Source organism: Carassius gibelio, chromosome A25 (assembly GCF_023724105.1).
Source record: "Carassius gibelio isolate Cgi1373 ecotype wild population from Czech Republic chromosome A25, carGib1.2-hapl.c, whole genome shotgun sequence".
NCBI lineage: Eukaryota > Metazoa > Chordata > Actinopteri > Cypriniformes > Cyprinidae > Carassius > Carassius gibelio.
The window spans coordinates 8,211,130-8,236,452 of NC_068395.1; the positions used below are offsets into that span (position 1 = coordinate 8,211,130).

Here is a 25,323-nt window from a genome sequence, read left to right on the forward strand (position 1 = left end):
CTTAAGCTGGACAGCATGGCACACAGTAGGTGAATGGAAAAAATGGTCCAAAGCTATGGAACAAACTCAAATATAAGGCTATAATGAAGTGCACTTCAGATACCTGGATGATGCACTTAATTAACTGAAAAATATTCATTTCTGAGTCTGATTCATTTTGGTATATTTCAGTTTAAATATCCATTTTGCTTCCATATGAAAGGAGTTCTCTCAGCTGATTCTGTAATCTACCGAAAAGTTACATTGTGAAAAACAAAAAAAAATAAAAAAATGGTACATTTATTTTAAAATTAACAGCAGTACAACTATGCTGCTTATTTAACCAATATAAAAATGAACACAACTGTGGCAGCTCAGAACTCTCTGCTCTGTGAAATTTTAAATGTTATTTATGGTGTAAAACCCTTACAATGTCAGTGTGTAAATATATATAACTATTGAGAACTTTGGTCATAAACTCAGTGTCATAAATTCAAGAGAAGATCACAATTAATTTGAACATTTATATTTATATCAGAGCCTAGCAGCTGCATGTCCCTTTATTGCTTGTTTTTCTTGTTCACTCAAACTTTTTATTGCATAACAATCACCTAATATTTGCGATCAGTTTATTTGGTGACCGTATTGATGTGCAGATAGAAGATCATTTTCTTTGATAGGTAACCTAGATTTGCTTGAGGTTGATGTGAATCAGGTGTTGACAAGTTTTACTCATGCTGCCCGTTCTGTGCATTATTCTATTTGCTTGCGTGGTGTCTTATCAGAGTCCATATAGTGGGGAAGCCCAGATCACTTCTCAGCAGGTGTTCTTCAACCGTCTCTAACAGTCTTTGTACTGTTTGCTTCAGCAGTTCATATGGGCCAGACCGGAGTGTCACAGCTCTCCAGTCTGGTGTAGTTGTTTCAGTGCCCTGAACTTTATCTGGCCAAACTCACAAAGTGCACTCAATCATTTATTACAGCAGAAGATCCGCAGACTGAAGCACTCAAGACATTTGAAATATTTTCATTCTGTGGATCCTTGATCCAAACATATTCTTAAAGTCAGCTGTGTTTCTATCAGTTTTCATTCATATCTTTAATGGCTTTTAAAGTATCAAGCCAGTTGAAAGATATTTCCCTAGGTATCTTTGAAGAAATGTTTGAATGGTCAGTTTTTATCCATAAGTGTGTGAATGTGTGCATGTGCATTTGTTTGTTTTGTGTGTGTGCGCCTGAGTGTGTTATGCCAGATAGCAAATCATGGTGCCATAGTTGAGCATTATGATACCAGAAGCATATGTTATGCAGTAGGGCTGAGTAAAAAATAAATTGCCATGTCCCGACCCTGATATAAATCCAAAATAATCGTTATTGAATCTGATCGAGTCGCAAGCTTGTGAAGGATAGTCAAATCGAATTGTGAAATTTGTGTCAAAACCCAGCCCTATTATGCAGAATCTGTCTTTTCCCATAAAGGGGCAATTGACGCACTGTCATAAAACAATTACATTGTAAAAAGGCATGATAAATTGCTTTGGTTTTGACAGAATTTAGCCTTACATTCCTGTTTTATTTGTTAATGTGGAGCCAATGTTGTTTGAAAATCATATCAGATAAATCGCCAAAGTCCGTAATAGACTCTTACCCTTCAAGAAAAAAACACCACAGCTTTCAGACTTCACCCAAGCTCTTAAAATTATCGATTGGCCAGTCTGCTGGAGCTCAGCAATATTCGTTAATAAAACGGACAGAAATATAGTCCTTATTGTTTGGAATAATGGATATATCTGAGTTGGAACCACCCCAACAAACCCAGCTCCCCCTGTCTTGAAAGAGCAGAGGGGAGGGGTGCACTGAAGACCGGCAATAACAAACAGCCACATTTGAGGTCCAAATTATCATTAGATTACAATTGATCAGGGGAACAACTGGCAAATGCTGATTACTTTAAAATTTAATCTAAGTCTTGATAGATTGCCGTCTGTAATATAATTCCTGAAGAGGGAGTTTTGATCGACATCGATTTTAATTATCACCGCCACTGTGGTTAAATGAACATGTTTTGAGATGGCAAGTCTTAAGTGTAAGGCGTAGTGAACAGTCAGTGCATTGATTTTAATGTACTTTGTGCACTGTTTCCCACATCTTTTTGACTGCAAGCAAATATCAATTTAAATCAGATACTTTTAGCTCTTTGTACCTTGCTAAACCTTTTGCATTATAGTGTGTTTTGTTCATGTAAGGACAGTGTTACACGCTAATGGACTGTACTTAGCACATGTGAAAAGCGTACGTGCCGCGGCCTGCTTATGCCAAGATGTGTTTGTGCAAAAACTGCAAAATCTAGATCATTTATAGACCACGGTCTCAGCTGGGAGGTGCAAAATATTGCTGAAAGACACAGTACTTGTTGTATCCTGTCTGAGAAACTGCGATAAGCTACATGCATGGTTGCATTTCTGTGTGTATGTACACATGTATAAGAAATGTATTTTATATGGGTGAGTTGATGTTTGTACTGAGGAATTAAGTCACCCTGAATCATTTCTGGCAAAGGCACACAAAAACAGGCATGCATGTACACATCACAGACCAACAGTTCTGACCAGGGGGCAGGTGGAGATGTGCAGCTGTGTGTTTTCTCAAAATGTCAAGCCTCTACAGTGAGCTCATGTTGGCAGCCTTGCCCTGGCAGGAAACCTGCGTGACTTTGGAGCTTAATGTTAGCCAGAGAAGACTGGACAGCTGGCATCCAGGTGTGAACTGTTCATCTCATGTACGTCTGGGGATGAGAGCGCCTGTGGGGATGTATCTGACGTTCATGTCCTTATGTTTACTGTGCTGACTTTTCCCTTGGCTAAAAAGTCTATAATATTAGAATATTATTAGAGATTACTGAATAAAACACATTAATTTAATAATAATAATAATAAAATGTTAGAGTATTTGTGTGTAAAAATGCAATATTTTGTTTAATATGTTTTAATATAAAGAATATAATATATAATTCAAATATAATATAAAAGTAAAATATAACAAAAAGTGTGTGTGTGTGTGTAAATGTATATTTGATCTATACTATATTTAGATATTATATTAATATACATATTCCTAATTATTTACATTTATAATACCGAGTAATTCTATTATATATTATTCTAGTATTATTATTTTTTAATTTATGAGGATCATATTTACATATTAGATTCATTTATACATTTTATAATATTATTATATTTTAAAATATAAGTACATTTTATAATTTGCCTTATTGAAATAACTTGTTTTCTCTTCCCAGAAGCTACTGATTTCCCACTTTATTGCACCTGTGTGTCTTAAATAGTCTCATAAAGCATTTAAGCACACAACGTCTGCGCTTACAATCTGTCTTTCAGGAGGAACTTCACATAACAAGCATATGATTGGCTCATACTCTACTGTTTACACCAGGTTTATTGCACTACAGCTGTTTTTCTTCGTTATTGTGATAACTGGCCAGTATTTAACACAGCCCTCAGGTTTGAAAAACTTGTGCTCTCTGGGCATAAATCAGAAACATGTGTAAGTGTCAGGTTAAGGGAGAGACTGCTTTGGTGAGGCTGATGAGTCAATGGCCCAGAGGCATGCTGATCCTTCACTGGCATCCACTATACCTTCACTTCCTCATTTTTTTACTCCCTCCAAGTAAACGACTCGAGTTGACCAATCCAGACTAATTGTTTGGTGCAGTTCAAAGACTTCTACTAATTGTTTTGGCTTACACAGCGGGGACCACAAATAAACTTTTCGAGGTTTGTTAGGACTCAACCTCCTCCACTAGGTCAAAAGCACCATTACGTCGTACTGCCCTGGTGCTAATACAGACACAGTGGATACAAGCTTGAATGAATGTGTGCTTAAGAAATGGAACAGACTGGATTGGCTAGGAACTATTCTACTTTATAACTAGAGCCACGTTTCCACCGAAATTATCCGGAACAATAGTACAAGGAACTTTTTTTCACAGGAACTTTTTTTCCCCCCAGACCGGTTGCTTTCTGTGTTTCCACCATGGTCTAAAGTACCGTCAAGATTAGACAAATAGTCTGGTGACATGGGTCTGTGCACGTTTCTCAATACAAAGTATACTAGTTCTACTTGGGAGTTTGATCTCCCTCGGACGAGAAGATTCAAGTCTGGTAATTCTGCAAACAGCAGCATACTTGATAACATCAGTCAGCTCGCCTTGGCTACTGCAATTTTCCTCACTGTATATTTACAATAAGATGAAATATGTTATCAAACACCACTTTCGTTTTTATTTAAACATATTAATAGCAGCAGAAATGTAGTTCAGGGAAATGTGTAGGCCTATATAGCCTAATGTTACATTACAATGAAACAAAATATTACGTCATATTATGTCACGCTGATCGCGTGGAGCTGACCGTGTCCGAAACTGGCGAAACACATTTTTAAATAGGCACTGTCTTTTTAAATAAACCACAGATTTGAGTTTTAAACAAGTTCATCCACACCTGAAACACTTTTAAAACTACATTTCATTATTCGAAAATGATCCGAATAAATGGTGGTTGAAATCACAATGCTGCGTGAAATCCACCAATCAGGATGTTTAGCGCTCAAGTCCCACCCCTTAAAGTTCCAAATCTTTGAAAAAGTACTACCTCGCCAGCAGGGACTTTCTGAGGGGTATTTTTTTACCCAGAACTTTATTCAGATCATGGTTTCTGCAGTGGAAACACCGAGTACCAGCTCAAAGTCCCTAGTTCCTGGTTAACGTTCCTGCGGTGGAAACGCGGCTTTGCTAGGAACTCAACAATGCACCACAAATAAGAGCTTATCTGAGGCTGCTCTTCATTCAGCATTTCAGTTAGATATTCTCAAGCTTATCCTTCAGTAGACATGGCCTGTGTGATCGTGTGAAAAGATAGCTTTTACCTGATACATGGCTTGTGAGTTTTGTAGGGAATGACACCCAGTGTTTGTTCAGCTAATGGAGTGGTTTTCAGGTGTCAGTCATGCAGGGTTTATAGCACTGTGAATAGGGATGGGAATCAAAAGTAATTTCATGATTCTTTTTTAGATTCAGATTATGATTCCTGTTCATTAATGGTTTCAATAGCATTTTTTAAAACAATTGAGGAAAAAAGTTCCAACAAATCAGAAATAAGTTTAATATCGTTTGTCAAATTGTGCATTTATTCAAACTTTTTATTGGTTTCTCATGTTCAATGTTTATTTTTTATTTTTATTAATTTAATAAATGAAATAAAATATTGTAAAAAACACTGTGATTATAACAGAATCCGTCGTTTTATTTTAGCTTTTACTGCATATTATCATATGAAACATCATTTAGTAATAGTTAGACATTAAAATAAGTATGTAACTGCTCTGACTGATTCATACTGAAAGGATTTTAATTCAGAAAAGATCCAGCTCATTCATTTGGAATTAGGAATTCACTGGTCCCATTGTACAATATGTTTTAGATTATTATGAGCCAGTTCTTTTTAGAGAGTCATTAAGGAACTATATGAATCATTCTGTAAAATTACTTAAAAGCATCAACTAACTCAGGGTCATTCATTCTGGTCTTGTGCTTTGTTTCATTCAGGAATCAGACCACAAAAACCTTTCACTATGTTTTTGATTCACCGCTTATAAGAATTATTAATTGGGGAATTGGACTACAGTGGCTGTATGTTTTCATTTACTATAAAGAACTGTTTCATAAGAGTCGTGTATTCAGAAATCAGAATATGCTGGTTGTGCTGTATGTTTTTGATTCAATAAACAGAACCAACAGCAGAATACATGTTCATGATCCGTTAAAAATCATTCAGTTCTCCTAGTGTAGAAAGGAGTAGAACCAAGAGTTATCACTTCTCACTATTGCATTCACCAAATCCTTCTCCCCTGCCTGTGACCAGAGATGGGTCAGTGCCCCTTTCTCCTCCTATAGACTTCAAATCAAACAGATGTGTTTATTAATGCCCACCTGCACGCTTTGAATCATAGTGCTGAGAAGTATGACTACTAAGGACAGAATTTGCTGCATGCTCATGTTCTTATCAAGTTGGTTGTGTTTTTCTGGCAGAAAGAGGGCACTTTGTTAGTAAAGTCCTTGATCTCTGCTCAGAAAGTGTAGTGTATGTGTTTTTGTGAAAGCCTACATTGACATAAGGATTTCATCATATCTGCTTCTTAGTGTCAACTACAGGAAAGATAGATCATGCCAACTCCTGATAAAAAGCCATTTAATGTGTTAATGTCTACCAAGACACTATTCCTCTTATAAAAATTATCATCAAATAGTCTCTTCCTATTGTCTTAACAGTGTTAAGCATACTAAATGTGTCAAGATGGCCTTAACACATGTTCATTCTCAGCTTTTTTGAGTTTACGGGCATTTCTTTGGAGCAAAGTTCTCTGAAGAATGTCATGCGTGGAAATAAATTAGCTGAAATTAGGAACAGAAAATCTGCGAAACCCTTTAAACAGCTCCCAAAATAAAATCAACTCTTGTGTCTGATCTGTCCGGTCATAGGCACGTTTTGCTCCCTCTGACATGTGAAAAAATGTCATCACAGAAAAGCAGGCCCTGCCAAGCCTTTACAGTCAAGATTGGAATAGATTATTCTGGTCAACTGCAAACCAGGCATTTGAATGCTCTGGCTCTCTTTTCTTCCATAAAGGGGCTGGATTTGATCTTTTAAAGGGTCTCAACGCTTCATGGTTTTAAAGCCGTGCTCTTTACCCTTTTATCAGATCCATGCTCCTTGAATAAGGCTGGAGGTTTTTATTCCAGTATGCAGATGGACTGTGGCCGAGAGTGATGTTTTGAGCGTGCTCATCTTGACTACTATAATGAATGGGTGTTTCTGCTAATGCTTTGAATGGATCCATGCTGCACGATTAATGCTGCTCCCTGCCTCTGGAATGGACTCCACACTAAATTATCCCCCATTTGCTTATGTCTGTTTATCTAATTGAATGGATGAGCATGGTTCATAAGTACTTCCATAATATGTTTCAGTGTATGACAATACAATGATAGCTCTTTCTCTCACTTATGTTTAGCTTGTTGCTAATTTTGCTAGCGTAAATTGTGTAGCGTTGACCCAGTCTGTGCTTCATAGCTTATCAACTGCAAAGAAACAATGAAAAATAATCAAGGATGATGTTCTGTTGTTTTACCAAATTTCGTTGATTAATTAAATTTTCATGATTTTAGTTTGATTAATGAACTGTGCCAAAATATATTTTTTCTCACTAGTTTGGTCCAGGCGTATTAAACATGCTGCTCTTTGAGCAGAATGTATTGTAACATGTAACAACAAGTTCAAGTGCACTAGATGGGCTTTAACTATGAGCAGTTGAATAAACTGATATTTTTTTACCAAACATACAAGCCATTGTACTGGGCCGTGTATTGATTCCCAGTTGAAAACCTGAGTGAGAAACAAAGTCCCCTGCTGACAGATCACTTGACTGCTGGATTGAGAGAGAAAGTCGAGAGGCAAACAATGAAAGATGTGAAAACTGAGTAAAAAGACAAGATAACAACAAAAAAGGAATGTGAGGCAAAGCAACATGAGAAAAAAAAACTGGAAACAAGAAAAAGACTTCAATAGGAGTTTCAACAGAATCTTCAGTTAGTATGATAACAACAGGCACATTCCCAGACAACAACTTTTAAAAAGTAAGGTGTGACTTTGACAGTGTACAATAAACTGATTAAACTGAGCAAATGATTAGATCTCAGCCTTCGCAATATGATTATCGTATTTATATCATATTTATTTTCATATATTGTGCAGCCTAACAATAGGCTCTTCATGTATTCATCACAGAAGTCCACAGGTATTAACACACCAGCAGCCAGGCAACAGGACTGCATGCTGACTGCCAGCTTCTAATCCCACATTATTGTCAGCTTCTCTTATTCTCCCCAGACTGACCTACTGACCTTTACGACCCAGTAATCCAAGAAATGTGCATAAACAAAAGAATCGGGTTGCTTTGTTACGTGTCGTTTAAATGCACAGGTGGGTCACACCACAATCTTACCCACATGCATATAAACATAGACAACATTGGTGAAAACTTTGTGAGGTCAAAGGTCACATTATTTTCATCAAGAAGCAGCTGATGGGTGGCAGCATGGAGCAGTGACGTTCCAGAAAACTTCATGTACGATGTAAGTGGTCGTAACCTGCACACAATGAGAGCTGCTTAATATGTCAAAGAGGAGCTATGCACTGGCCTGCCATTCTTGCAGGATATTTTTCTGCATTCTTTGAAATATTACTCAAAATACTCCACTATGAAGTAATATTCCGGGTTCAATACAGGTTGACATCAATTGACAGCACTTGTGGAATAATGTTTTGAAAAATTATTTCGAATTTGTTTCTGCTGTTCTTACAGTGGACATGACTATGCATAAATATTAAAGTAATCAATATTACTATTTCAATAGTATAGCCACGAGATGTAAAAATAAAATGCATTTTAACACTATTTTAGTGTGATAAGATCACATGCTAACTCAGTGTTGGTTTAAACCACTTTACAGGTCAAATAATTTTCAAAATTGAATTGAAAAATGTATGCATTTCATAAAAATTGTAAGTTTTGTGTCCTCCAGAAAATACAACAATACTCTTGTTGTCAGTACATTACCGTAAACTCAATATGTTTTTTAAAGGAAACTTTTGCACTTCTGGTTCCATTGTCCTGAATTCAGTGTTTTTTAAATGGGATTTTTTTGGGGGTTAAATACATGATATAAAGTTTGTGGTTAACACAAGCTCAAGATGTTTTCACATTTTCTTCTACGACATAGATTTCAAATATTGAAAGAGTTATCGGTAGTTTAGTGTTGGTGATATTGAAGTCATGCGATCATGGTATAGTTTGTTTATAGCCTAATTTTATCTTTTTGCTTGTGTTAATTGTATTTAGGCTTCAAACTTCATAAGTTGAGTTCATTTTTGAAGACTGTCTTTATGAACAGAGCATAAGATTATCCTAAACTTTTGTTGTGCACAGAGTATATTTTCTCCATTAATCCAAAAGTCAATGGAAAAGTCCTGTTACCTTTTTTTCAAGGGGATCAGGGTAATGCTAACTTCAGTGTTAGCCTACAAAAATACATCACCCTTGCATCACTCTATAAACATTGTGCCACAAATGTGGTTGATTGAGTGTAACTTATGTTGAACCCTGAATATTCCTTTTAATAAGTGAAGCGAGAAATGATGAGAGCAAAGATTCAACAACTCTGCAAGACACTCTGCGGTTGGAAGAGCCTCGGGATTAGAGCAACCAAAACTTGTCAAAACACTGTCAAGGTTTTTCAATTTCTACCCTTGATCCTTGCAATACCATGAGCTAAGTGGTGGAATGTCTTCCTTTTCAAACACATGGCGAAACGTGAAGTTTATTTGCTATGAAAGTCTCTAAAGCAGACTTTCAGGGGTGTGCTCAGCTGCTGATAGGTCAGGCTTCAGAGAGCCCCCGAATCAATTCCAAACCATGGTGCTTTCTTACACATCCTTATGCAAGTCCAATTGAAATACGTGGTTGCTCGGCTGTTATAATGGATCACAGTGGGCTTCTATAAGCCAGCAAAGCAAACGTGCCCTGCTGAAGACACATCAAAGGCAGGCTTTTACGCATTTGGATGATTTCCCTGGCCGCTTGATGCTACATGTGTCTCTCTGTCTCTTGTTTTGTCTCTCCCTCAATAACCAGAAGTTATTCAGGGGTTGGGATAAACTGGCCTGTTATCCCCCTAGTTTTCGCTGGCTTTTTCACCTGTATACTGATTCTGTGCCTCTGAGCCATCCCGCTCTGCTCTGTAATGAGAGCAGGGCCCAGTGCTCGTTCGGCCTGATTTATCATCTACCTGTATTGTTCTCCGCATCTTCAAAGCAGCCCTTTGAGACATACCCTCAAAACAAAGCTGTAACCGCAGTCTTGCCACTGACTCATGCGTCTTATTAACATCGCCAGTGAAAGAGGGGTAACAAGAGTGAGAACTTTTCTGGCACAGAATGGAGTGTCCTTTTCATGCCTGTCTGATTTTCCATGGATGTGTTTTTAGTGTTTTTGTCAGGGTGCCTTCGCCATACAGTGTAACAAATCACCATCTGAGAAGAGTTTGAGTGAGCATGGTGTTAATCATTAACCGCCTGTTCTGTGTACTCCAACAATTTAGTCATGGCCTGTGGTGCCAGGGTTTGGTTTTATTAATTATTAATTACTTTCATACTATGGTCTGTGACCCTTTGAGCTTGACCACTGTGTAGTCATCAGGTGCCCTGTTCCTTTTCAGGTTACTCTCTAAATCTACTTGAATGACAATTAGAGGGAATAATAATTCACCTAAAAATTTTGAAAAAGCCAGCGAAAACTAGGGGGATAACAGGCCAGTTTATCCCAACCCCTGAATAACTTCTGGTTATTGAGGGAGAGACAAAACAAGAGACAGAGAGACACATGTAGCATCAAGCGGCCAGGGAAATCATCCAAATGCGTAAAAGCCTGCCTTTGATGTGTCTTCAGCAGGGCACGTTTGCTTTGCTGGCTTATAGAAGCCCACTGTGATCCATTATAACAGCCGAGCAACCACGTATTTCAATTGGACTTGCATAAGGATGTGTAAGAAAGCACCATGGTTTGGAATTGATTCGGGGGCTCTCTGAAGCCTGACCTATCAGCATGGCCTGTGGTGCCAGGGTTTGGTTTTATTAATTATTAATTACTTTCATACTATGGTCTGTGACCCTTTGAGCTTGACCACTGTGTAGTCATCAGGTGCCCTGTTCCTTTTCAGGTTACTCTCTAAATCTACTTGAATGACAATTAGAGGGAATAATAATTCACCTAAAAATTTTATTTGGTCATTATTTAATCACCCTCATGTCATTCCAAATCTGTATGACTTTTTATTATTATTTTTTTTTTTTTTGCTTCTACGTAACACAAGAAAAAGATGTTTTGAAAAATGCTAGTAACCAAACAGTTTTGGTAACCATTGTGGCCATTTTTTTTTATATCCTCTTTTATGTTCCATAGAATAAAGTAAGTCATAGCCTACAGTGAATGATAAAATAAAAAAAACATTTTGGGTGAACTATTCCTTTAATTGTCCATTTTAATCTTATAATTATTTACTCACTCACATAGCACTTCAAACCCATACGTTTTTTTTGTCTGTGAAACACAAAAGTTTGATCTTTTCAATATAATGAAAATTAATAAAGACTGTCAAGCTCTCTATGTATCTTGATTATAATCCATATATGTAATGTGCAATATATTCAAAGGCATCATTTTGTGAGGAATGTTACTTGAGAAGCAAATCAGCATAGAATGATTTCTAAAGGATCATGTGACACTGAAGATTGGAGTAACGGCTTATGAAAGTTCAACTTTCCCATCACTGGAATAAAGTAAAATTATTTAAATACATTTTCCACAAGAATTAATTTTTCACAAGATTACTATTTTTTATTCTATCATGTTTCGAATAAATGCAGCCTTGGTTAGCATAAGAGACTTCTTTCAAAAACATTAAACAATCTTCCCCCAGACTATCGAGAATAATGACTTAAAATGTGGTCTGTCTGTCACACAAAGCTTGGTAGCTACTTAAATTATGGATTTTGTAATTTTTCAGCTTGACATTCCCATTTACTTTGATTATGTTGAGAAAAGCGGACAAGATTGTCTTTAAAATTTCGCCTTTCTTCTTCCATAGAAGAACATAATACAGGTTTAAATTATATGACGATGAATAAAAGATGACAGATTTATCTTTAAAAGTTGAGATATCCTTTAAATTATAGTCAATAAATGTGAGTATAGTTTTCTTAAAGGGGAAAACAGGCTTTTTCTTTTGAAATAATAAATTGACAGATTATCTAATATTCACAACGCAAAGTTTCTTCCCTCAGTGCCTGTTTGCTTTAATCAATCTGGACTGCCCTGATGAATGACAGATCATGTCTGACACTAATCATAATCATAACAGAGATCATCATACAATACAGCACATATACAAAACAGCCTTCAATGTACAGTAACAAAAATAGATTTTAAATCAGAGAGTCCTGTAAAATGTAATTCTGAAAATTTTTCGGCATTATAAGTGTACTTTAGGTGGGAAGAATTAAATGCTACAGAAGTATTGTGAATATGGCCCCGTTATATCCCAGGGACCATACAGCCTCTCTGAAACTTCCAAAACTCCACAGGTTGTAGAGATCCCAGCCAAACAAAGCTGGCCACAATCGGAGCTCTAACAGAGCAACAGCAAGCCCAATGTGCCTCACAGTTTCCCATGAATTCCTGCCATCTGTGAGCACAGCCGTCAGAATACAGCAAGGATGATCCAGCACCATGGGGAAAAACATGCAACTGCCTTGGCCAGGATGAATCGCTAGATTCCGAGCTTAGATGGAGCTTTACTGTGTGGGGCCTAAGTCACTCTTTTACACAAGTATCTAACCCATAAATTACATTTGGCATGGTGAACTTGAGGCCAGTCCTTTGGAAAAAATGGCAAAACCGCCGAATTCATCCAAGCCAATAGGCTATTGAGGGCTTCTGCTTGTTGCCAGGTAGAATACCACTTGTCTAACTTGTCAGTGTGTTTCTGTTTTTGTTACCAGAGCTTTGCAGGAGATTCCTTCAGCTGTGGCAAACATGAAAGAGGCTACCGGCTGGAGGCTACCAGCACCAACCCGCGTCGGGACTACTTTCATGGACGCTTCCGGAACGTTCTTCTCACTTCCATCGCCGTGGTACCCATCCAAAACCACACTGTGGTCAGCCTAGGCACAGCTGAGGGCCGTGTCATCCAGGTGAGCCATGTTAGCTTTTGCTTCTTTTTTAAATGTATTTTATTCATTTACTGTTATAGCTAAACTTACATAATGTCTGAATTAGCAAGTCAGCATTTAGATTGAATGTATGGGTTCAGCTTGTGTTGTAGTGCTAGAAGAAGTGTGGCTGACCTCATTCTGGGAAAAGATATGGTGACATGTTTGCAGAATCTACAGTTAAACCAAATTTTATTTGCCAGCACTATTTCCCAGTTTTATTGGGCACGTAAATAGACAGGATGTAAGTATGTGGCTAGTCCAAATGCAGCTCCATATGAAGGAAAATACAGGTGCCAATGGCAGGTTGGGAAATGTAGTCTTTTCCTGTTTGCATTTGAGTCACTTTTGACATCTGAGTAGCACTATACCAGCTCTCCAATCTAAAAGCGCACAAGGTGAAACTTTGCCTATCAGTGTTTTCTCAACATGTTCATTGTGCAAGAGTGGCACTGTCCCAAATGTTGAATCTGTCCAGGCTGAGCACCAAAAATGGGACTATTTGCTCACAAAAGTTTTTGATAGAGACTTATGGTATTTTGTAAATACCACAGGAAGATGTTTGAAAAATGAGTGGCAAGAGAAATGATGACAGCTGCATGAAAGCGTGGCAGAGAAACCGAATGGTACGTTAATAGTAAGCACTGGGCTTCGATGACACGTCCTCGCATGGCATTTTCTTGGAATGGCTGCAGCTGTCGTTCCCTCTCTTTCTCTCTTCCTTTTTTAACATTTTTCCTCTCAACTTTTCTCACCTCTTTTGTCTGGATGTTGAGGCCTGGTAAGGGGTGAGTGCTAGTCCAGCTGTCCCATTTGAGTGAGAGTTTTTACAAAGACAAAGAGAGTGTTTAAGAGACCTTGACAATGAGAATGCAAAAAAAAAAAAGATTGTGAGAATGACTGATGAAGTTGAGTAAAATATTGAATGCGAGTAGTGGGTAATTGTGTGAATGAGAGTTTTAAGATCCCCACAAGCTTTTTAAATAGTTGGGAAGGTTGGGGGGGGGGGGCAGTAGCAGTCCCAGTGGTCCTTATTCTGAATGAGGAACTGCTCCTGCTCTGCCACACTCTCAGTGAGAAAAACTCAACACCTTGCCTTGTGTTTGTGAGCAGGACTTCCCTTACATACACAATGGGCTGTAATTCACACAGTTATTAAGGCTTCGCACTGTGTATTTTCCCCCAGAGTGCGTAACATTCCTCATTCAATTACAGGTCCATTTGTAGCCATTTTCTGCCATGCCCGGCTTAATTAAGCCTGGCTTAGCTTGGTCGCTTCTGGGACTTAAAATCCTTTCATGGCTTAATGCTATTGGAAACTTTCTGGGCCACATGAAACTTGCCAAGTTTTAGCTCTGGGCTCTTGTTTTGGAATCATGAATGTAGCACATTGTATTTGTGCAGCACAAAGACACAGGATAATTATTTGTTCATTTTAAAAGAAATATAATTTACTATTTTTATAATACATTATTTTAGTATATCTTTTTTTCTGTGTATGTATATATATATATATATATATATATATATATATATATAGAGAGAGAGAGAGAGAGAGAGAGCTAGAGAGAGAGAGAGAGAGACTATATAGACTATATTTATAGACTATGATTAATTTACAATTTATTAATAGTATTATAATTGTAAAATTATGTATATAAAAGAAATTGCTATTACAATATTAAATTTAAATAAGTATTATATATATATATATATATATATATATATATATATATATATATATATATATATATATATATATATATATATATATATATATATATATATATATAGCAGACTATGTTTTAATGTCTGTAAAAGATATATGTGACAAGGAACTTGTGTTCCTGTAAATATGTACTTGCAGAGCTTATAAAATAAAAAGTACTTTTGGCAAGGCATCACCTAAATCAACTGCTTTTATTCATGTTATAAAACGATGTTGTGAATTGCTCTGACTACATTGTTAAATGAAATTTATTAATAAATCAATAAAAAAGAAATAACTCCTGAAAGAAATAGCTTCTTAAGGTAACTACTGATCATTGTCACTTTTTACAGTCCAATCTGATATGTTCCTAAAGATATAGCTTTTAAAACAGATCACAAAAGCAGTCACATAAGTGCACTATATTGAGTGAGATGGAGATATGTCACGCACACCATCTTAAAATCACTATAACCACAGTAATTACATACTCTCCACCACCAGATGCCCCATTTTCAAAGCCCAGGGCTATTAATGATGTTACCCACTGATCGCTAATGGAGCACAAGCACTATTCAGATGCAGGCTGTCTTGGAGGCCTGTAATTGCAATGTAAGCATGATAAATGTTAGTCCAGGTGTGTGGATGGAGCTACTGTTCTGACACCTCCCAACTTGCCAGAAAGACAGATGTCTTTACGTCTGCACTTGCCTGCGGGCCTACGCTTTTGTCTGTTCCCACACCTTGACGTCAACCGCAGTCATTGCAGTTCAGTCTGTCATCTTTTACCCTGAAAGGCAGAGACACTGGTTATTACAGTATCCATAGCGAAGCAGAAGCTGTCCCCTTGCAAAGACTGCCTCTGGATTGCACCTCCTTTGATGCTTCCTCTTTCCCAAGGAAAGTTCCAGACATGATCTGTAATTTAATGTTGTATAACCTGGAAGGAAAAAATTATGGGTTTGCATAAACTCCAGCTCATGCAGAATGTTTGTTTTTCAGGAATATGATCTTGTATAATCTAACATTTTTGGAAGTGGTATTTCATCCCAAATGAGCAAAACGTTATTTTATTTTATATATATAAAGATTTCTATTACTGTGTTTGGGATCTTTATGTAAATAATGTCACACTGACAAATATCTTAATGGTCAAGCTCAGGTTTTGTAAGTGGTGCCAGCATTATGTTGGTGAATCAGTTATGCAGGTCATAGTTCCCCCATTTTTATTTTTATTTGGTTTGATTTTACATTTTATTTGATTCTTACAAAATTCATAGGTTATTTTTTTATGTCATGAAAATAAGGTCATACTGCATAATATCTTAATGGTCCTTAAATATATATATAAAAAAACAGTGCATTCAGGCTATCAATTTTTGTCTATCATGATTCCTTTATATGGAAAAATAAAACTTAAAAAAATTAGACCAATGTCATGTGACCTACTGTTGACCTGATCCAAATTGTGTTCTTTATAAAAAGCTTACACCAGAACCACAAGGTTTAAATCATTCAATAGCAGCATTTAATCACCAATGTAGAATGCAGACTTATTCCAGTAAACGATAAACATGCTGTTGAAGTCTTTTTGTAACCATGCTCATTCTCTATTAAGGTCCTGCATTTACCGTTTACCGTTTGATGTGAAAGGCCATTCATTTTTGCTGGCATCCTCCACAGGTGGTGCTTTCCCGCTTTGGCAAGACGGAGCCGCATGTGGATTTCCGCTTGGACACTCTCCCTGTGTCCTCCGAGATGGCCCTACTGTCTCCACAGCGTCATGATGGCTCCTTATTGTTGGTAACAGGAAACAAGGTGAGCGACACGGCCATTCTTAAATATGTCTTTGGGAAAGGGGTCAAACATTGAGGAAAATCACTTACACTACAGTGAACAGATGGCAAACACACTTGTGATTTAAGGCTAACTGATATAGTAAACAGGGTATGACTGCAATAGAGAAACAAAGGGACCTCAGTAAGTAAGTCACCTCCTCTGAAAAATGTTGTCAACATGTTGCTTTGCATAAAATCATCTGCTAAATTAATAAATGTAATTTAAAATGTAATATAATGTCCCTCAGGTCTCTAAGGTTCCTCTGATAGGCCCTGGATGTGAACAGTTGTGGACTTGTAGCTCCTGTCTTCTGGCTCCAGCCTTCATGGGCTGTGGATGGTGCAAGACCAGCAATCACTGCACCAGGGCTCCTCAGTGCTCCCCCTTCCATTGGATCCAGGACTCCTGTCCCCTCCTCATCACGACGGTAACCACCCCGGCCCATCACAAACAACATTACCATGGTTTTAAAGCAGCTAATAGCACATAGCTAATAGAATAAGTGCTTTCTAAGTACAGAGAGCACATGCAAAACTCTGACTTTCATTGATTTTGCTTGTTTTGCAGTATTTTCAGGGATAACCATGGATTTCAAGGACCTCTTGGTTTCTTTTAAAGACATAAATTGATTCTAAATCAGAAAGGATTCGTTTGCCCTTCTGTGCCTTCTCTAAATTTGTGCATTGATGCAGAGCAGCCAGAACTATATTTGTATTTGTGTAAGATCTCTTTGCTTCTGATAAATGGTGCTCTGAACACGTAATAATTAACTCCGAGCCTAAATGAAGCCTTGTCCTCCATGTGTTCAAAACAAGACCATCTGCTAATCAATGAAGAACTATTATGACACATATTATGAACAAATAATAAAAATGTATTTAATTTTATAACTGTTTTCACTTTATTTCCTTATTTTCTAAGTAAACTTAAATTTTTAATAAAAACCAGTAACATTATTTACTTAATATTTACATATTTATTAATTTACTTAAGTGGACGAATTTGCTTATTTAATAAAATTATTCACTTTTAATGTACTTTGTAACTAAATAAATCCATGTACTTATTTATTTTATTTCTTTGTTTACTTTCATTAAAACAAGTACATTTATTTATTTACTTAAGTAAATGCATGCATATTTATATGAATATATAAATATATTTTTTTATTTTGTTTTATTATTATTTTTATTAACCTACAAACAGCTTACTTGCAGTTGTATGAGCAGGTTAAGATGGTATATGTGAAGTCTTTTACCACTGAAAAAATGACACACTTCACATTTTAAGGTACTCAGCTGGTGGCTCAGCTTAAAGGGCACTTTTAAATTGAGAGACTAAAGCACAAAGGAACAGGAAGGTTACTTTGTTCTCAGTTTTTGCTCTCTGTCACCATTTACTGGAAGACCCCCTGCCTTCAGAGTATCCATACAACCTAAACAAATTATTGTTGGTGGTTACCAACCCTTATGAGCAGAGAAAACGCTTGGCATAAAGAAACACAGCAGGAGATTTAGACACTGAAAGAAAGATACTGACAATTTGACCTCACAGCTTCATCTCTCTTTTTCTAGATCTCTCCTTCCTCTGCTCCACTCGGAGGCCACACCAACGTCACAATCTGTGGCAAAAACTTTGGTTTCAGTAAGAAAGATCGCTTTGATACCAAGCTCATTGATGTGGTGGTTGCTGGAACAAAGTGTAAATTGGAAAGGAAAAACAGTAGCAATAATCGGTAAGTTAATATAGAAATAGATAAACCTTGTACCTGAATGTAAGCAAAGACACTTGCACTCCATGTAAACACAACTTCAGAAACACGCTAGGTCACATTCTCAACGTAGTGCTTGTGTTGCAACCCTGCAGAACATTAGGTCTGCAAAAGTGCACTATTGTGCATCTCAACCTTCCATGTCAAACTTTCTTACCATTAAGAGCCAAAACTCATGAGCTTTTGTGCCCCCGGACATACCACCCTACAGCCCTCCTATTGTGAGAGGAATGGAGAAATTCCCTCGGAGAATAGCTCCTGTGTAGTTTCTGCCGAGTAGTACGGTTATCATTAAATTAGCGTAGACTAATAGCCTGCTTACTCCACTGGTTTACAACCACATCTTGTTCGCTGTTCTTGTGGCGGGGGATGTTTATGTCTTTGTGTTGTATGTCAGGTTGGTCTGTGAACTCGATCATGTGAACACATCCAGCGCTGACTCTGTGGTTAGGGTGCGCAGTGGCAAGGAACAGGCCCAGAAAGACGGTTTATCATTTGTGGTAAGAATCCTCACAAATCACAGTATAAGTGTTTCAACACACATTCAAGTAATGTATTTTTGACTTTCTTCCAGTATTGTGGTTTTCTTAGAGCACAAGGACTCAATGATGTTATTATATTCTTTTTACACAATTATTTGGAGTTGGGTTAGAGTTACACGGTGTCCTAACTAGCCTCCAAGTGCATTTTCTATCTGTACTGTAAGCTAAATGTTGCTATAAAGTCACAAAATATCAACCAAATAGCATGTTTGTGTAATATGTACTACATAGATATGTGGACTTTGTAGCAAGATATTGAACCAATGAGATCTCAACTCTGGTTGGGGCTGCCTAGCATGTCCATACAAATATAATGCATGTAATTTCTGGCAAAAATGAAACATGTAGTACTGTTTTACTTCGTTAACTACCACATTGTTTTATCTTTTTAAGAACCCAGTTATCACAGAGATCTTCCCAGAGTTTGGACCTAAATCTGGCGGAACGATGCTCACTATCATGGGTTCATTCCTGGATAGTGGAAATATGCAACTGGTGACCATGGGCAATGTTACCTGTGTGCTGCAGAGGTCTGTATGTCTACAAATCTATTAAGAGTTTCTTCCAAATTTCTTTAACTTGTTTAAGCCTCATTTTTCCAGTTAATGGAAGTAAAAAAAGTGAACAAATCTCTCGAGCCAATCACCACTGTCACTCATATATGATTTTTTTTTTTTCATTTCTGTGTGTGTGAATTCTGTGTGGATTTCTGCAGTATTTCAGCCTCAATGGTGACATGTCGGACACCACCTCAGCCATCACGATCCCAACACAAGGTACAGCTGCACGTTGATGGAGTGATTCGTGAAGCTCCTGTCAGCTACACCTACAACGAGAACCCACACATCTCCAGCATCCAGCCCAAGCATTCCTTTATCAGGTCAGCCCTGCAGCCAACATTTAGCTACATGTAGCGGTTAAAATGGAAGAGTGAACATTTTTGCATTTAACAGCAAGTTTTTCCACTTTTTGTGTCCACAGTGGAGGAAGCACAGTGACAGTGAATGGTGTCTACCTCCACTCAGCCCTTCAACCTCAGATGGTTCTCACTGTCGCCACAGAGGGCAAACTCTTCCAAGTGGTGAGTCTAGATGGCCCACACAGAGTGTCTAGACATCAAATACCCCCCACCATGTCACAGGCATGCTATTATCATAAACCCACTAAACACAAAAGCAGATATGAGAAATAAAGGAAGCAATGTTTCAGAATTGCAGTTGTGAAGAGGAAATGGAAAAATCACACACTATGTCCTTTATATGATTGACACTTAAAAAAAAGATATTTCCAATTCTAAAAACTCTGCTTGTTTTTGTTTATTGAAGTTTCTTCATCCGTTTGGAAACACTTCAAAAAAATCATAAAATTTAAATGTCATTTATTTTATACAGTATTTGCGATTCGTATTAATTTGTTTTATATATGCGTCTCAATTTTGAAGAAATTTCTTCATCTATTTGGCAACACTTTCATTTCTAGAGTTTTTAAATTGTGATGTTTTAATTTCTTTGTCTATCGGAGTTTCTTCATCCATTTGGAAACACTTCCACACCTCATCTCCTGAGAGCTGTGGTCGACTTGAACTGATCCTGTCTCAATGGGACCAGACAAATACTCATTTACACACAGTTTTGCCTTTATCGGATTTCTGTGGGGGTGGAGTGTGGTCATGCAGTGGTACAGTGCATGTGAACAATGCTATCTAATCTTAAGAATACAAGTCCCGTCATATTCCAAAAATGGGTTCGTGCTTACGCACATCTTAATTTTGATTGTGTCTCTTCATTTCCAGTCACTCTCGCAGTTTCCCTCCTCAAACATCAGAGTACATACAGTACATATCTCACAGATTTATTTCAAATCAAAGATACTATACTTAAAGGGATAGTTCACCTTCAGTTGCTGGTCCTCATTCAGTTTTTTCCATACTGTGGAAGTCAGTGAGGAGGATCAGCAACTGAAGCTTAACTATTCCTTTAATACCAAGTGGGCAGTGCCATTTTAAACAATGCACATTGAGTTTGTCAATGATTTTGAGCTTAATAATGCATCCAGAACACAAAATTAGCTATCATTTTAAATGATTTAAGATGGTCCCGCAGCTGTCAGCCTGATTATACTTTATAAACAGTGGCAGTTGGGACAATAATTTTATCCTAATTTGTAAAGCACAAGATGTTTATTGTTTTTCCCTTCTCACTTTTATTGGGGAGCATCGTGAAGGAATACTTCTTGTCTTCTGTCAGCTTTTTTCTCAGTAACACTGAATACAGCTGGGTAATCTTAGTTGAGCTGTCATCTGTTATGCTGAGGTTCGATCAACGATGGCGGAAACAGAAATGCGGTCAGTAGCTCAGGTTTCTTGTGGGCTGCATTCACCGTCTAGCTGCTGACAGGCCTGAAACTAAAGAAACGGACACTGATCTCAATTTTTCAAAAGCACTGTGAATCCTTCTATCAGTTGCCTTTGAGTTCATTTTGCAATCAAACTCTGCGGGCCAAATGAAGGAGCATTAAGAACCAAGGCAAATTGTGGAGGCTCAGGAAAAATGGATGAAATCTCAAGAGTGTTCTTGAATATCTACATCTGAGATCTCTGATAAATCTGGGGATCAGCCATTCTCGCCTTTCCCACCAACATGAAAAGCATTTTTAGGAGCGAACCTGAGAGGGGTTTTATTTGTTTAGGGCTATGGCATCTTCTTGGCCAAGATTTCTAGATGTTTCTAACCAAGGGTCATGTTCAAGTTTTACTTTGTCCTAGACATGCCTATGGGAAGTAAGGGGTGTTAACAGGACTCTTTAACATGCTCCAGACTAGGGATGTCAACGATTAATCGATGATCGATTAATTGTCGATAAGAGATGCAATCGATTAAGGCTATTGATGGTCGGTTAACCGATTCAATGTTGGGCTGCGTGCGGCTCATGCGCACTCAACACGTGCGAGCGGCTGTGAGTGACGGTGACGATATATAAAAGCATCATCATTCATTCACAATGTACAAATTAAGCTTTTAATGTGATTTAAACTTTAAAGTACATTAAAATAGAAACAACATAAAAGTTCTTCAACATTAAATGCAATAGAAATGTAGTTACTAATCATTTCATCAGATAACTGTTTTATATCGTGCGCTTTGCAGGGCTGCGGGACACAGTGACAGGACAGGTAGTCTATTCATTCCTACAACTTGTTAATTCATTCCTACGAATTATTAATGTGGCAATTGTCCATGTTTCATTAATTTTGTTCCCTAAATAACCCATGATTTAAGTGAAATAAGGGAACAAATTAATAAATCGAACGAATTCTTAATTCATGAAATCTTTAATTTCCCTTCCCATGTTTACCACAGTAAGAGATGCGAAAACAGTTATTAAAAGCGAAAGATAATAAAATAAACCTGGGAAATTAGAGGGTTAGACTATGAAGATTTAGGAAAAGAAACAATGCCTAAATATACTGAATTTGTGGAAATTCGTGACCAACCGGCAAACCAGAACAAAGCCGCGTAAATGAAGACTATGGGGTCCAAAAGCATGGTCGCGATCTAACATTTTCCAGTTAACCTATTATTCCTCTAATAAACAAAGCTTTTATACCACACTTGTCATAATCAGATCTTATCATTTCTAAATAAATAATTGCTGGATTCAAAACAGCGATTAATAGGCGCTGTGACCGACACATTCCTGGAGCATTCAGTTTAAATAGACCGTAGTATACCGGTCCACTCTGCTGTTATGCCAAGGACGTTTTTGCTCATATGAAGAGGATCATCTTTTCCGTCTATATGCGAATGCGTGTTAAGTACAAGCCTAGTTTACATTATAAATAATAGTTTAACATTCAAATACATTGCGAATATGGAAACATTTCGATTTGTGCCGAATGAGACATGAGCAATAACCTCCAAATAAATCTAGCCAAAGCCGCGCTCGCTCATCCTCGTCTGCACGCATGCACTGTCACGATCTAATGCGCTGTATGCCGGATTTTTAAAAATCTGACATTTTCTAGGACAGAATCCAGCAGGATCAAATTAATGTGAGCAACTGTGTTTTGGTGCAGCAGCGCCGATGTAGTTCACTTAATGTGCAGCGCAGTCACACGCGCTCCACATTTTGGATAATTTTATACAATAATGTCAGTTGAAAACATTACAATTGTGCTTTAAAATACAACAACGAGCACCACAAAACCATTTAAAGATGCGCGTTCAGCGTTCTCCGTGAGGGACTGGAAACTGTCAACAAAGTAAAATGACCTCAAAAGTATGGCGCGCTCTCTTAATTTTATCAAATGATCATAATCGCATCTATTCATTTTATAATCCTGCTACTAGCATTTTATTCAGACTAAAACCTCTTTAATTCAAGTGAGAAAGTGTTTTGTGTGTGTGTGTGGCTTTTGCACATCCTGTCATACCGCTGACTGCGTGCCTGCAATAGACGCATTTTGCAGTATTATGGTTAACGATTAATCGATTAATTGATCGTTAATTTAAACGACGATCGATCATGGAAATAATCGAAATTTGACATCCCTACTCCAGACACCACAGTGGGGTTTCTAGCAACATATACACCTGTTTTAGGCATTTATCGGGGGCCCTTAATGCAAGATCCTGCTCAATGCAAACCAAAATCAGTTTTTCTCATCTAAGTTTCTTACTGACACCTTACTCCATTTTGCCTCCCAATATCCAATGTGCTCAAAGTACCTGTTGCTTACTTATCTTTATCCCCTTTAAAAGTTTACGTTGGAAGTAACCACCAAAGCCCATTATGTCAGAGCTAAAACACCTATAAGAGAGTTTACAATCCAAAAACAAAAACAAAAAAACATCACTTTATCTCCCAGTGTGAATATATGTTCCCTAAACACAGATTTGAAACGTTTTCAGTGTCTCCCATCATCCTTTGGCTGCTTTCTTTAGCAGCTGTTATCCAACCCCCCCTTAAGCCTTTTGAGATAATTGATCCATTCTAAACAATTAGACGTGTTTGTCGAGGAGTACACCAATCCAAACTTTTTTGCAGAGTCTTCAGATCTCTAAATATGCAAAGAGTTGCAAGTCAAATATACAAGATGTGTTTTCATTAGCATGGACTTTTTCATAGTTTGCTCTCCACAGTGATGATTCTTAGGAGCTGTATTTTTGTTTTCCTTCTGGGATATTGTGCAACACAGGTCATGAGTGAAGAGGGGAAGATATTGCCATAAATAGTGCACAGTGATTAATTGCAGTCAGTCTTTGGTTAAAAAGTTATTTATCTTCATACATTTTCTCTAAATTTGTTTCAGAGAATCAGATTTTTATGCGAGCTCCCAGGTCATGGCCTTTATTTCCTTTTTGGCAATATAAAATATCTATGGCTTTATGAGATTGAAAATATTTACTGTGACCTAAACTGTACTCGGCCTTGAACTCTGAAACAACACTTATGTGAAGTCGGAATGACTTTGTTTTTATACTCTAGAGCCTTGTTAACCTGCCAAGTGTGCAGAGGGAGACCCAGGTTTGCTGGATAGAAGACTTGGAGCAGAGCGACTCAGATGCCTTATGTTCATAAATAATGGCATTGAGCAATTTGAATATGTCTCTTGCACTAGGGTTATGCTTTATGAAGTGAAAGTACACTTGAGGACAGCTAATTAAACAGCGGTGGCGTGTAAATGACAGGCATGCTGTCAAATGGGTAGTTGTGGTGTTATAATGTGGAATGAAAATGCTGTGTGGCAAGACCTGGCAGGGCTGGAGCCACAGCTGGCATGTGAAGTCTTCGAGTTGTAACTCATGCATAATTGCATTGAGTCCGGTCTTCAATATCACAAAGGTTCATTGTCCACAGGCCTTAAAGATTCTGATGTGTGCTATGCAAAATGATGGATCTCACATTTGGTTTGAAAAGATCATATACACCATATTCACCGTTTGGGGTCTATATAATTTAATATTTTCAGAAATACAATTTTGCAATTGCATACTTTGGCAGAGATCCATTCGCTGACACACAGCATATACAACATATTAGCATTTTCCAAATGCATAAATGTGACTGTAATGTAAATGTTTAACATTAGCTGGATGTTTTCTAGAAAGCCTCTGAAATCTGATCTTAAGTATGCTCAGTCATGTAATCATATAATTACCTGAAACTTGGCCCATGGTTAAACACTAAATCTTACATATGTACATGCTTTACTCCTAAACAAACAAAAGATACTGATTTGGCCATACAAAAGAATCTAACATGCCTAAGCACTGACTTGGCACATTTGTAATGGCTAATATTTGTGTTTGTCTTTTCTGTGCCTAGACCTGCAGTCATGATGAGGATAAGCAAAATATCCTTTGTATCACGCCCTCCCTGAAAGACCTCAGTGTTCAGCCCCCAGTTGCCACAAAAATGAGCTTTGTGTTAGACGGTTTCTCCACCGACCAGTATGACCTACTGTATGTTGAAGACCCCAACTTCAAGAAGTTTCAGCAGCCTACAGTCACACTGAGAGACAAGAAGAGCATTCTGGAGATTAAGGTGAGACTGATGCTCCGAAGGGAAGTACTTGATCTC

At 37.6% G+C, this 25,323-nt stretch overlaps 1 protein-coding gene across 3 annotated transcripts in view; it reads left to right on the top strand.

Annotated features, from left to right (window-relative positions):
• LOC127947065 (hepatocyte growth factor receptor) overlaps nucleotides 1–25,323 on the top strand; it is a 42,256-nt gene that overhangs the window by 3,410 nt on the left and 13,523 nt on the right. For all 3 annotated transcript variants that reach the window (XM_052543980.1, XM_052543983.1, XM_052543982.1), the window contains exons 3-11: nucleotides 12,672–12,863; nucleotides 16,273–16,407; nucleotides 16,676–16,855; nucleotides 18,003–18,163; nucleotides 18,597–18,699; nucleotides 19,135–19,271; nucleotides 19,457–19,621; nucleotides 19,723–19,822; nucleotides 25,069–25,287. In XM_052543980.1, the coding sequence (XP_052399940.1) occupies nucleotides 12,672–12,863; nucleotides 16,273–16,407; nucleotides 16,676–16,855; nucleotides 18,003–18,163; nucleotides 18,597–18,699; nucleotides 19,135–19,271; nucleotides 19,457–19,621; nucleotides 19,723–19,822; nucleotides 25,069–25,287 (1,392 nt within the window). The remainder of the gene's footprint in view (nucleotides 1–12,671; nucleotides 12,864–16,272; nucleotides 16,408–16,675; nucleotides 16,856–18,002; nucleotides 18,164–18,596; nucleotides 18,700–19,134; nucleotides 19,272–19,456; nucleotides 19,622–19,722; nucleotides 19,823–25,068; nucleotides 25,288–25,323) is intronic.